This window comes from Fusarium proliferatum (genome assembly GCF_900067095.1).
Source record: "Fusarium proliferatum ET1 genome assembly, contig: FPRO_scaffold014, whole genome shotgun sequence".
Classification (NCBI taxonomy): domain Eukaryota; kingdom Fungi; phylum Ascomycota; class Sordariomycetes; order Hypocreales; family Nectriaceae; genus Fusarium; species Fusarium proliferatum.
Genome location: NW_022194803.1, coordinates 439921 through 452690, shown reverse-complemented (window position 1 = coordinate 452690; position 12770 = coordinate 439921). Strand labels below are relative to the sequence as shown.

The following is a 12770-nucleotide window of genomic DNA, read 5'->3' as shown; positions in this document are numbered from 1 at the left end:
GATTTAGTCTAGTGTTATTGGTCTTGGTAAATCAGGCTTTCTTATGTATAGCTGGCTCTAATGAAATGATATCTAAAGTTTCTCTGCCCGAGAGTTCCTAATTGTCTTATCAACTATGCGCATTGCTCGGAGACATTCCTCGTCTCTGTATCGTGGTGCAATGATTTGGATTGCAGTTGGTGCACCGTCTGTGGCCTCGGGAATGTCTGATATCTGTTAGCTACGGTGGAGTAGTCCTTTATGTGGTAAAACTTACAATCAGGGTCGAATGGGGCTTTGGCCTTGACGTGTTCGGAATCTTCAAACTTGGAAGAGTTGCCAAACGGAATGATACCAGCAGGGAACTGTCATCACATTAGCATGCCCCATTTTCTGATATGGAATGATCAAAACTTACATCCAAGACATTCCACATTAGGGTATAAATAGGAACACCATAAGTATCATGAGGAATAGCCGTAGTAGAAGCTCCAGGAGCAAGGATAACATCAAGCTTGTTGTCACGATACGTCTGCTGCCAAGCCTTAAGGTACTCAAAGCGCACCTCATTCAGCCGAGACAACTTCGTAGGTGTGTCCAGATCCGGAGGAACAGGGAAGTTGCCGTTGGTAAAGGGATGAACAGCGATAGCCACAGAGTTAACAAGTGGTTCACCGATCTCCCGAGAAACAGTATCGAGATCAGGGCCCATGATACTAAATAACTGGAATCCGATTCTTCCACCAAGACCAGCGTTTCGCTTAGGATCTTGAGAGAGGTAAACAAGCTTATGGCCTGCGTTCTCAAGTGCAGAAGCAGCCTTTGCTAAAGCACGTCGAACAGGTGGATGCAGAGGATAATCGGGGTCTTCAGCCATCACACCAATAGTAAGTTTGGTATCTGCCTCACCGAGATCTCTCCAGGGAATATCCGCAACAGTGGGATCATAGTTCCAAGGCCGTTGAGCAAGAGTGATCTTCATGAATAGCTCAAGATCTTCGATGGAGTTGGCCATGGGGCCACCGACTGGTGCAATACCAGGGAGATGATCCTTGGGGAAAGGATATTCTGATTGGCCTCCAAAGGGTACGCGCTCCGAAGTAGGCTTGAATCCGTAGATACCGCAGCATAAGGATGGAATGCGGATGGAGCCGGCAATGTCACTGCCGACACCGAGGGGAGATCCTCTAAAGGCGACGAGAGCGCCCTCACCGCCGGTTGAACCACCTGCTGTGAGGCTGGTGTTGTGAGGGTTGAGAGTTCTTCCAAAGATGTTGTTTTCCGAATCTGCTGTCTACAGGGTGTCAGAAAGTCCAGTTGTTGTAGTATGGGGAATAGCTTACCATCATTGTCTGGGGCAGGTTTGTCTTGCAGTACAAAACAGCTCCAGCGTCAAGCAACAAGTCAACGAGTGCAGAATTGTGGTCAGGCATTGGTTGGCGAAGAAACTCAACATATCCGACGGTGGCATGGTGGCCTTTAACGCGATATGAGTCCTGGTTTTTTAGTAGAGGTTCTGCTGTTGGAGTTGTTGATGCATACCTTGAGACTAATGGGCAATCCATGGAGTGGACCAGCCAACTTTCCTGTCGTCTTTAATTGGTGATCAAGTTCCTTAGCTCTTTGAATGCCCTCCTTGAACATAATCTCAGTCAAACACGATGTCTACTTCTGTTAGTACAAGTTCCCACGGTTGTCTTGTTGTAACATACCAATTGCTGAGCAAGACTTGCACGCTTGGAAAACGCCACAGTAACCTCCTCTGAAGAGAGTTCTTGAGAATGTATCTTGCTCAACAACTCAGCAGCAGTATGCCTCTCCGTGATAGCAATCTCCTTCTCCGTCAAAAGTCCAGACCTTTGAACAGCCTTTGACTCAATAAGCTTGCTCCCACCACCATCTCCAGTATTCTTCAGTCCCTGGAGTTGTTTCTCTGAGAGAAGCCATTCTGTCGGTACAGCATCACGCTGCTTCTCGCGGTGCTCAGCGGCAATGGTCTTCCAGTTGGTGGTAGTAGCAGGCATGGTGAATGATGTGAGGATGATGAGATTTGCTGGAGGAGCATTCTGGTCTCCGCATTGTTTTTAATGAGGAAAGAGAGCAGGCGACGGAGCTTCGGAGGTCTAGATCATCTAATCTCCCCCACAACACGGTAGGTTACCCCATACTGCAAGCCGAGATAGCGTCGCCGCGAGTTTTGGAGGGGTTTGTTTTAGCTCCGCCGCGCATGTAATGCCCTAATTTGGCAGTTGGAGCCGCCGACGTGTCGGCAAATTCATGCGGCACGGAAACAGGGTCTGATCTGCAGTGCCAAACTATAGTATCATCGGTATCATTTCCGTGGCAGTCATCGTATCAATCCGCGTATCAAATGGAACATGATTTGTAAAGATAAAAGATGCCCTGGTCTTCCTAATCAAGTGCACTAGTTTTCAGCAAGATCAGATCTCAGATCTAACACTCCCTGCTCACTCCCCGGTCCATCACCTTCGGAATGGCTTCTCACGTTCCATCCCCCGGAAACGACTTCTCTCCTTCCGAAGCCGATATCCCATCCATGCGCATGCCGCATCTCGAGTTCATCTACCGCATCGTTGCCGAGATGGACAAAGAGGGGGTTACCGAGATTGCAGGCATCGACGGAACCTCCAAGAGCAGAGTTGTCCTCCCCATCCAAGGAGGGCAAGTAAATGGTCCTCAGGTTAAGGGAGTCATCGTTGACAAGAGCGGTGCCGACTGGGCCGAAGTCATTAACCCCAATAAGGTGAATACTATGCAAGAAAAGAAGAAAGCTTATCGTCGATTAGCTAGCTAACAGGGGTATAGTCTCTGGTTCGGTTAAATGCCATGTACACGCTGCGGACTCATGATAACGTACACATCCTTGTTAAAGCACAGGGCATCTATCGTACTGGACCTGGAGTGGAGGAGCGGGTGGGAGAGCGGGATACCGTTACGCAAGATGAGACGGAGTATTTTACGCATATTAAGTTCGAGGCCCCTGGTGATAGTTCCTATGGCTGGCTGAACAGCGTCGTTGCTATTGGGGTTATGATAATGTCGGAGGGGAGGCCAGTCATTGACTGTTTTCGGTTGACAAACTTTCCTGGAAAGAGAGCTGCCAACTTGTAGATGGAAAATTGATATAATAACGTAAAGTTCCACATCGTATCTTTGAGCAGCAGCTTCGTGTGGGGTTGATTGATCCGGGAATAACTACTTTTCCCACATAATGTGACTCAACGACGTAATGATCTCCCTGGGCCGGGTGAGGCTGAGTCTAAAACGCCGCCGCATTTCTAAAGGTGTGACATGCCCTAGCGAATTACGATGCAGCCAATAGGACGGTGGCTGTTTGACTATGAAAACTGCCATTCAAGTCCGTCCACTCCAAATGAAACTTGACAGAAACCTGAGTTTTGAGATGAAAAAAGTATACGTAAATTAAAAATGCCTAAACTAACTGCATCACAGCCTAATGATTCCCAATATCTTCCATCCAATTCCATCCGAGTGTCTTTCATCCATCGTAAGGTCCTGTCAAATACGCGACCGCATCTCGACGAGCTTCCAATAGCGAGGTGCCAAAGCAGTGCGAATCTTCTTGCCGTAGATAATCATGGGCACAAAGAGGGAACCAATGGCGAATGCAATGCAGCCACAAATGATGAACATGTTGGTGAGACCCATAGTTGTCATCCAAGGAACAATGGCAAATGTGACGCCAACAGAGACAGCATTTCGCAGGAAAGCAATGCCGATGAAGGCTTCGGCGACGAGCTCACGATAAGTATCGATGATGAGAGTGAAGGTGATGTCGCCGTTGGCACCGAGTCCAAAAGCAAAGAATGCTCCTCCAAGAGAGGGATAGATCCAGTGCATGCCCTAAAGAATGTTAGTGAAAGGTACTAAGATCAAGGAGGTCAACTCACGCGAGCAGCTGTAGCGCCAAACATGATGATTCCACCAGCCATGAAAATTGTAGGAATCACAAGAGGATACAGTCGCATCTCAGGCTCGTAGATACCTCCATTGCGTCGTGCAAGTCTAACAACAGTCCAGTCTGCAAGTGGTCCTCCGTAGATACTTCCAAAGATGTTGCCAACAAACGGACCCAGAGCCATGTATCCGATACCAGCAGTAGTAAAGTTATAGGGAGGAGCTGAGAAGACAATGGAGATGATCTGCATGAAGATGACAAGCCAGCAGACTCCAGAAGCAAACTGCAGAGCAGTGAACATGACGTGGGGAAGGGTGATGACATGGAAGGGCATCATGAACAAGCGAGGAAGAGATTCGCTCGTCGTGGTGGTCAAACGCATGCACTGACGGTACGAGTTCATGGGAATGGTAGGATCGGTATGAGTAGCGACCGTGACAAGATCACTGCCGACCTTGTTCTTGGAGTCGATGTCTTTCTCGGTAGGGTTGTGCTCTGAGCCAGCGTCATCGTTATCTGCCTCGCCGACCGAGACGGGAATGTACTTTGTCTCCTCAAAGGCAAAGATGAAGACGACGAAGAGAATGGTGAGGCAGATGGACAAGGTGTAGTAAGACCAGCGCCAGCCTTGGTTGGCAGCTTGTGTGCCAGAGGCCATGGGGGTCAGAAACGAACCAACCATGACGGCGGTAAAGTAGACAGCATTAACAGATCCACGATGATGGACAAAGAAGAGGTCCGAGATCTACACCATTAGCGAACGGCCTGAATATCAAAGGGCACAGGACTTACTGTCATCTGAACAGCGGTTTCGTTGATAGCACCGCCGAGACCGGTGATGACCATGGTGATGATCAACTCAGGATAGCTCTCCATTCTCGAAGTCCACCACGAGACACCAGCAAGAACAGCAGTAGACATGATGTACGCAGAGCGACGTCCATACTTGATAGAGAGGGGGATGAAGAACAGACAACCCATAGCTAGACCAGCTAGCTGTGCGGACTGGGCATTGGTCAACTGCTGAATGCTAACGCCCATGTCAACAGTCATCTGCTGCCAAAAGACAGTCTGGATCGAGACATTGGTGAAGGCAGCGACCGTGACGGCGATCGACAGGCCAAAGTTGAAGAGCTTTCGCCATGTAGGCCAATTCTACAGCATGTCAGTCAAACATTCAGTCGTACATTTAGGGCGGAAATGCTTACGAGAGGCTCATTGGGATCTTTGGAGGGCGTTGGCTGAAGAACGAAGCGCGACGCGTCGGTAGCTGACTCTGCTGCAAATCAATCAGCAAAATTGTCATTGACACGAGAGATTATGGTGTTTTACCCAAGATGAGGCGGGCCTCTCCCGGGATGGGGACGCGATCGGTGGAGGTCATGATGGGACTTGGGCTCGCTTGAAGAATTGAGATGGGGAAGAAAGTGGATGTTTTTTGCTGCTGAACTGAATCGTACGATGAGAGGCAAGCACAGGGACTATATATCCCCTTTCAAATCTCAGCCCAGTCCGTGATATCAGAAAGGTAATGTAGGTAGTGTACAGCCACCAACATGCAATGCACGGAGTCTTGTTCTGCACGAGACAAACTTGATACGGTGGCCGTCGGCCGTTGCCTCTACAAACTCAATGTCGGCAGTGCGTGTCAACACTGAGTACGGGGTATAGGGGTCAAGGGTCTGTGTGCGATTAGCTCAATCTCCTGCTATCTCAATCCCTGTCCTGCAAATCACGAGCAGAGGCCATCTCCCCGCATTCTCTACTGTTCCCACATACGAGAAAAGTAAACTTGTGTGGCGATAACAAATGTTCCCGCCCCAGGGACGATCTAAGCCGCTTTAGGGAGATACACGCGCGGCGCCTCTTTCACCCCTTTTCGTCTATAAACTTCGATCCCCAGCCCCGCAGAGTCAGAATATCGCCTCCTTTCGTACACCCAACAATCCCTGAGCCCCCCCCCCCAACCCCAACCCAAGATCTAAGAAGATAGACAGAGAGAGACACACTATGGCCCGATCTCGTGGAGGCTGCCTGAACTGTAAAGCCCGCAAGCGAAAATGCGACCAGGCTCGCCCGGAGTGCCACGCTTGCTCCCAAAGGGGCATGAGGTGCCAGGGCTACTCGACTCCCCTCCGCTGGGTCAATGGCGTCGCTTCTAGAGGCAGATTTGCCGGCGCTTCTGTCCCCGACGCGTCATTGGTCGCGACTCAAGGGCCTGAGAGCAGTCAGGACCTCAATTCGATGGATTCCGAAACTTCCTCTGCTCCTAGACACGATACGTCGAGTCCTGCGTCGGGCTCAATCTCGTCGTCTGCCTTTTCACCCCAGACGATTGGCGTGCCGTCAGCAGACGCGCAAGACCCGAGATTTCAGAGATGTATGCTGTCATCATCCATCCATCCATTCATTCACTCTACTCCTCATTTCGATACCGAGGCAGTTCATTGTAGTCGGTGCTAATTGTTTCGCTAGTCATGAACAATGGCCTCAATCGGCTGTACTCTACGGAAGCCAGCTCATGGATCAAGCCCTTCTTTGAGCAGATGGCTTATCAGAGCCCGGCGCTGGTCATGATCGCCGGTGCGATACAGCTCTACATGGACGATGGGAATCGCGGTATGTCTGTCAAGTCGATGGAATACACCGACCTGGCGCTGCAGACGTTCCGACAAGAGCTTTCCGCTCGGTATGAGCGAATGCACCCTGCAACAATATGCGCTGGCTTGCTAGTCTGTTCGCTTTGTGTACGTGTTCCCTTTCCTGCTTATTCCCGGCCCGAGTCTCGGAAATTAACACCGTGCAGCTACTGCAGACCCAACCGTGGACAATGTACCTCGAGCTCATTGTCGACGTCTACGACCTCAGGACCAAGCTCAGCACCGTTGGTCAAATTTCCAATGATCTCCATACCCAACATCTCCTCGAAGTTCTTGGTGTGATGGATCTTCCCTCCAGCGTCATCGGTCGAGTAAATCCTTCCATCGGCGTCTGGAAGCTCTTCCGTCGTCTTCAAGATGATCGCGACGAAGGCCGAGCGACTGGCGTAGAAGTTGTGTCAGGCATTCCCCGCTCTCTCCTCGATATCTTTGCTAGTATCTTGGACAACGATCCGGAGTATACCGAGACGCGCTTCTGGGACTGGCCGGGACAGGTAGGTGAGTCGCTGCAGTGCCACTACTGGGAATGCTGGCGCCTGGCAGGTATACTGGAAATCCGCCGTCGGCGAAGAATGGAGCGAAAGGCAAGAGGGCTCCCTGACCGAGAGGACGGCACGTCAAGGAAAGGCCCAGATACAGAGGTCGTTCTCTGCCGTCTCATCTCATCGATAGATGCCCTACAAAAGGCCTTTGAAGAGCCTCGCAACCAACACCTCCTCGTCCACAATGGCCTTCCGTATGCAGTCGTCAACGCAGGTCTAGAAGTCCCCCTCCTCAAACAACATCCAACCTGGAAAGCAACACTCGACGACGTCAGGAAGTCGTTACTTGGCACAGATTCCTTTGATCTAATCAATACTATTTTCGAAATGCTTGATGAGGCGTGGGCGAACGGAACAAATACTTTTGACATTGAGAGCGCAGCACGCTCCAGGAATCTTGAACTTGCTATTTTTTAAAGGGTGTTGGGGATAATGGGCGCATATACACTCAAACTTATGACTCTCTTCTGTACTATGAACTACTATTTATCGCTTGAAATGAACGACGCAACTCGCTGGATGAGAGACTTGGTATACTCCGTGCTAGGCGCCGAGTAATCAACCGTGTAGAAAGACACAGACGCCTTGCCATTCTCAACAACGTATGTCTCACCAGGGAGAGAGCAATCACCATTGATGCAGGCGTTCACACCAGCGGCGTAAGGCTTGATGTTGGCCCAAGTAAACGTGCCCTTCTCTTTGTCGAGGACAGCTTCATTAACGTGAGCGTTTCCAGTGAATCGGGTCTGCACGAAATCCGGGTTCTGGTTCTTTTTGGTCAAGACGGGGAGATTGACGTTGACGCCGTAGCCGAGTGGGAGAAGAGGGCCGTTCTTGGGGGAGGTGGCGATGAAGTTCTCGACAAATTTAACGGAGGCTTGAGCGGCCCACGTAGCAGGGTTGGTTTTGTTCTTGACTTCAAAGTAGGGAACTTCCTGGTTGCTTGCGGAGATGGCAATGGCAGGAATTCCACGGTTGGTAGCGGCGTATCTATACGTTGTCAGTACGGACATCTTGCAGAGATGGTAGATACCCTTACGCAGCACCAGCAGTGCCAGACAGCGTCCACACAAAACCACCCAAGTTGGTTCCGTAGTTAGGTCCAGTAACAACAAGATCAGGAACGCTAAAGTTGGCGAACTTGGGGAGGACGTAGTCCAGAGCGACGAATGTGCAGGCAGCGGGCGTGCCGTTGTAGTACCAGATCTGGCTGTCCTTTGGATCGTGTCCAACCTACGTCATCTCAGAGGCGAATTCAAAGAGTGCTGCTTTCAAGAAACGTACTGAGGGTGCACCCTTGGGAATCAAGTCATACTGCGAAGGGGCAGTCAAATTTCCCTCGGTAGTGAAGTCAGAGGTACCACCTTTGCCACTCTGCTTTGTCGCAGGGGCTACAAGCCAAACTGCGGATATGTTAGCACTGCTTTTCGGTGTTCCGAAGAGGTTGCCCACCATTGTGACCCTTCTCCTTGAAAATGCGATACATCTCGCGCAAGTTCCCAGAACCGAATCCATCGTCATTGCCCAACAGAATATTCAGTGCATTAGCGCCCGAAGAGAGCAGAGCTGCTCCAGCGATGAAGGAAGACAGACGCATTGTCACAAAGGTCCAGGGTATGCTGTTAATGTCGTAGTAACGCCGAGTGCCAGAACGAGAGAAGACGTGCCCCAAAACAATCAATTGAGCGATCTCGACGATCTTTTATCTAGACAAAGTCAACGGAGAGCGGCCATGTCCGTTATCGCATTGCCAAGCCTTCAAAAGTTCCCCTGTCTATCATTATAGTATCTATCGCTCGCGTGCTCTCCTTCCAAAAGTGGATAAGGTGAGGAGATGATGAATCTGGGTGTAGATATTGCACTATCATTTCTTGTGGTATCTTGCTAGGGGTTATGATAATCAGCTAGCGGAGCTTATCTATCGCACGCGGGGTTGGGACTAACCATGTGATAGACAAGGCTACCCGGATATTACGGCGACAAAAGATCCTGGTTTCTCAGTAGAGGAACAATAATTGTCCGTCAAGGTTTGATATGCTTATTCGCTAGCTTGATTATGCTACAGAAGACTAAAGATGATGGCGCCAACACCAAGAAAGACAGAAGCACCCAACCGTCCAACTCGCGATGCCAAGTTCTCATCGTCCTCTGGCTCTTCATCTTCCTCCGGCTCTTCGTCCTCCCCTTCCAGCTCCAACTGTGGCTTTCGACTACCCGGAACAACCTGATCCGGGGCAATACATATCAGCGTATTCTTTCCAGCACCCGGTGATGCTGAGAATAGCAACGGGATGGTCTGCTGAACCCTCAGATCATACGTATCAAAATCTTTGCGATCCTCATCACCGAAAATCCCAACCCCCAAACCAATGTCAAAAGTTATGTAATCTTCCGGCAGATCAAGATATGGCATCTTATCTACCGAACAACGCGCCGAGGAGAAATTTCGCGGGATGGCTGAGAAAATAGTTAGCGCATATAGTCATCGGAGATTGGTTCAGAAATACTTTGGCTGTGGCCAATGTACTCCTTGCATTCGTCGCTGAAGTCCAGAGACTGCAGACCCGGACATTTACGAGGACGCCCCGTGGCAGTATACGTGGCGTTCTCGAATTCCCGAATGCATTTCTCGCTAATGACGCCTTTGCACGAATGCTTTTCGTATGTTATGTTTTCAGGAGCATCCATATCTGGCGGATTCTCAGAGGTCCTGTTTGAAGCCTTCAACATGGATGAGCAGAGCAGTGTATCTCTTCCGGCCGGATGTCGCGGATCTGCAAGTGTTTTATGAACGCTTATAAAAACACCGACCTCTTGAAGGGTGTCGACATCTCCAAATACGATATTTGGTCCACGTCTGTCGGTCACAGAGGCGGTTATGTACCATGGCCGATTTTGTCTGGCGAATCTGGCACGTGCTGTGCGCGTTGAGTTGTAGATCAAGTAGCCCTCATCAATGCGTCGGATATCGATAGGGCAGTCTTTGGGCAGCGAGGAGTTCTGCGCGAGACATATTGCAATCAGGTGTAGGAAGATAACAGCGAATATTCGAAACATTTTGTGAATTCTGGCAATAATAATGAACTGGCGATGTTAAATCTGAGCATTGAGGAGCCCCCGTGAGAGGGGAATGGCAAGATACCTAGATATACCCTTCATACTTTTGGCCCCCATTTTATATGACTTCATTGCAGTCCTTGGCGTTTCCTGTTTAGCTGTGCCAAGCAGTCCTTTAAGCTTATTTGCTAGTCTGAGTATGCTACAGCCTACAGAAGATTGAAGATCATAACGCCAAAACCAAGGAAAACAGCCCCCAAACCTCCAACACGTGATGCAGTGTTCTCTTCCTCATCCTCATCCTCATCCTCGGTTTCTTCTAGCTTCAGTTCGGGCTTTCGACTGCCTGGGACAACTTTATTGGGAGTAACACACACCAACTTCCTGTCACTGATACCACCGCCCGATACCACCGTGAATATTGGAACGGTCTGCTGAACCAGTACATCATAGGAGTCATAATCATCATACTCGACACCACTTCCTTCCCATGACGATATAGAACCGCCATACGTCCAATAGCCATCAGGAACATCGAGATATGGTATCTTGCCGATTGTGCAGTTCTCCGTGGAAAGATTCCGCGTCAGGACTAAGCCCAAGTTAATGATTCGTTGTATACCAGAGGACTTTCCAAATCACCTGTCTGTTTTAAAGTAAGATGCTTTTTGCATTCTTCGCTAAGCTTAAAAGCCTCGGAAACCGGACAATTCCTCCCAGCGCGTATCGGGAGAGTCGAAATCTCAAATTCCTTGATACACACGTCGCTTATGACGCCCTTGCAGGATCCATCCACATCGTCTGGATTCTCAGAGCTGCTGTTGAGTCCTTGGAACATGTATGAGCAGATCCCGATGGTATCATTCTCGACTGATCCTACAAGGGGTCGGAAAACACTTATAAAACTCTTGATCCATTGCCTGGAGTGACCGCCATCGAACGTGCGTTTCGGGTCGCGTTCGTCGGTCACAGCAGTGCTGATGTACCATATATTTAGACTTTTCTGTGCCTTGAGCTTCAGGGGCAGGGTACCCGATGCGTTAAAGACGATGGCGCGCCTGTCGACAGCATCTGTAAATTCACTAGGGCTGCAGTCTTCGGTTGATGAGGGATTTTGGGCGAGGCATGCTCTCAAGAGGTATAGCCATATAAGAGCGAACATTCTAAACATTTTGTACAGTTCAGTACCAATGTCAGATTGATAGTTAAAGTAAAGTCGTGCACCGTCGAGGGCGGGGATGACTTGATAAATGTCCTTCATGTGTTGACCCCCAACTATATGACTTCATTGCAATCCTTGGCGTTTGCCTACTTAGCCGGGCCAAGCAATCCTTTAAGCTTACTCGCTAGCCTAGTTATACCACAGGTTATAGAAGACTGAAGATCATAACAACACCAACACTAAGGAAAACAGCCCCTAAACCTCTAACTTGCGACGCCAAGTTCTCATCTTCTTCATCTTCCAGTTTTGATTCAGGTTTCCGACTACCCGCAACAACCTGATTAGGGACAATACACAGCAGCTTGCTTTCACTGCTATCATTACCCTTTGCTACCGACATTAACACAGGAATAGTTTCCTGAACTCTTCTATCGTAATGGTCGAAATCCTCACCATTGTGATCACCATCAAAGCCTGCCCAAACCCCACTAAAGGTCGTGTAATTAGCTGGAAGGTTGAGATGCGGCATCTCGTTGAGTGAACAGCGCGTCGCGGAAAAGTTCCGCACAATCTCTGAGAGGAAGAAAACAGTTAGTTAGTAATACAGCCGGACACCAGAGAAAGTTAATGCCTACCATTGCCGGCAAATACCTGATTCGTACATTCCTCGCTCAAGTTTGGTCTCAGTGAGGTAAAATCCGGGCATTCTTGGCCGAGCGCAGGGACAGATAGGGTTGCATTCTCATATTCCTCGATACATTTCTCGCTTATGACCCCTCTGCACGAGTATTCCGCATTATCTGCATTGTCGGTGGTTTTGTTGATACTTGCCATCATATGCGAGCAGACCCGGATGTCTCTTCCATCTCGGCTTGTACCATATCCTCGCGGAACGCTAACAAAGACACTGAGCTCTTGACGTGAGTCTTGCCCAGAGTTTGCACCATTTATGAACTCGCCGTTTGGGGGGCGCACGTCCGTGACAGCGGCAGTTATATACCACGGTCTCGATTGTCCTTTGAATTTGTAGGACAGTGTGCGTGTCGAGTTGTAGACCAGGCGGTCCTCACTATCGCCGAGGCGCCGAAGTTCCGTAGGGCAGTTACTGAGCGACTGTGCCAAACATGCTCCTGATAGGTACAACAAGATGCCAGCGACAAATCTGCATCTGTACAGTTTGTACATTCTTAGTATCGATGGAAAACTAGTAGCACTACAGAAATGAAGATGCTGGAATGACTGAAATTATTGTCCTTAGAGGGGAATGAATTACGCCTTAAATGCTCTTCGAGTTTTGGCCCCCAACTAAATGACTTCATCGCGATACCCGGAGTTTACCTGATTAAGAATCCTTCGCAATGCAAATCCCCTGCTCAGCGCGTTGTGAAAGCGCCAAGGCGGCGCAGGCTGGGCCAAGACGTGCTAATTGG

General features: G+C 49.5%; 8 protein-coding genes across 8 annotated transcripts; 2 read left to right on the top strand and 6 right to left on the bottom strand.

Annotated features, from left to right (window-relative positions):
• Nucleotides 1–72: 72 nt before the first annotated feature.
• FPRO_04023 (uncharacterized protein) lies at nt 73–2003 on the bottom strand (the record flags this gene model as incomplete). The annotated part of the gene is made up of 6 exons (XM_031223862.1): nt 73–206; nt 257–344; nt 398–1273; nt 1323–1475; nt 1522–1644; nt 1692–2003. 6 exons carry the CDS (start codon nt 2001–2003, stop codon nt 73–75), a joined length of 1686 nt encoding a protein of 561 aa, XP_031089179.1.
• Nucleotides 2004–2473: 470 nt separating this feature from the next.
• Nucleotides 2474–3111, top strand: FPRO_04024 (uncharacterized protein; the record flags this gene model as incomplete). Its single annotated transcript, XM_031223861.1, has 2 exons — nt 2474–2743; nt 2806–3111. 2 exons carry the CDS (start codon nt 2474–2476, stop codon nt 3109–3111), a joined length of 576 nt encoding a protein of 191 aa, XP_031089178.1.
• A 408-nt stretch (nt 3112–3519) lies between these two features.
• Nucleotides 3520–5303, bottom strand: FPRO_04025 (related to HOL1-Putative substrate-H+ antiporter-unknown biological function; the record flags this gene model as incomplete). Its single annotated transcript, XM_031223860.1, has 5 exons — nt 3520–3864; nt 3912–4664; nt 4712–5074; nt 5128–5198; nt 5252–5303. 5 exons carry the CDS (start codon nt 5301–5303, stop codon nt 3520–3522), a joined length of 1584 nt encoding a protein of 527 aa, XP_031089177.1.
• A 626-nt stretch (nt 5304–5929) lies between these two features.
• Nucleotides 5930–7538, top strand: FPRO_04026 (uncharacterized protein; the record flags this gene model as incomplete). Its single annotated transcript, XM_031223859.1, has 3 exons — nt 5930–6299; nt 6395–6666; nt 6726–7538. The coding sequence occupies 3 exons, from the start codon at nt 5930–5932 to the stop codon at nt 7536–7538; spliced, it is 1455 nt and encodes a 484-aa protein (XP_031089176.1).
• Nucleotides 7539–7603: 65 nt separating this feature from the next.
• On the bottom strand, nt 7604–8718 carry FPRO_04027 (uncharacterized protein; the record flags this gene model as incomplete). The annotated part of the gene is made up of 4 exons (XM_031223857.1): nt 7604–8111; nt 8161–8354; nt 8406–8524; nt 8574–8718. The coding sequence occupies 4 exons, from the start codon at nt 8716–8718 to the stop codon at nt 7604–7606; spliced, it is 966 nt and encodes a 321-aa protein (XP_031089175.1).
• A 462-nt stretch (nt 8719–9180) lies between these two features.
• FPRO_04028 (uncharacterized protein) lies at nt 9181–10178 on the bottom strand (the record flags this gene model as incomplete). Its single annotated transcript, XM_031223856.1, has 2 exons — nt 9181–9578; nt 9629–10178. 2 exons carry the CDS (start codon nt 10176–10178, stop codon nt 9181–9183), a joined length of 948 nt encoding a protein of 315 aa, XP_031089174.1.
• A 209-nt stretch (nt 10179–10387) lies between these two features.
• Nucleotides 10388–11349, bottom strand: FPRO_04029 (uncharacterized protein; the record flags this gene model as incomplete). The annotated part of the gene is made up of 2 exons (XM_031223855.1): nt 10388–10770; nt 10821–11349. 2 exons carry the CDS (start codon nt 11347–11349, stop codon nt 10388–10390), a joined length of 912 nt encoding a protein of 303 aa, XP_031089173.1.
• A 196-nt stretch (nt 11350–11545) lies between these two features.
• FPRO_04030 (uncharacterized protein) lies at nt 11546–12525 on the bottom strand (the record flags this gene model as incomplete). The annotated part of the gene is made up of 2 exons (XM_031223854.1): nt 11546–11913; nt 11976–12525. 2 exons carry the CDS (start codon nt 12523–12525, stop codon nt 11546–11548), a joined length of 918 nt encoding a protein of 305 aa, XP_031089172.1.
• Nucleotides 12526–12770: the final 245 nt, after the last annotated feature.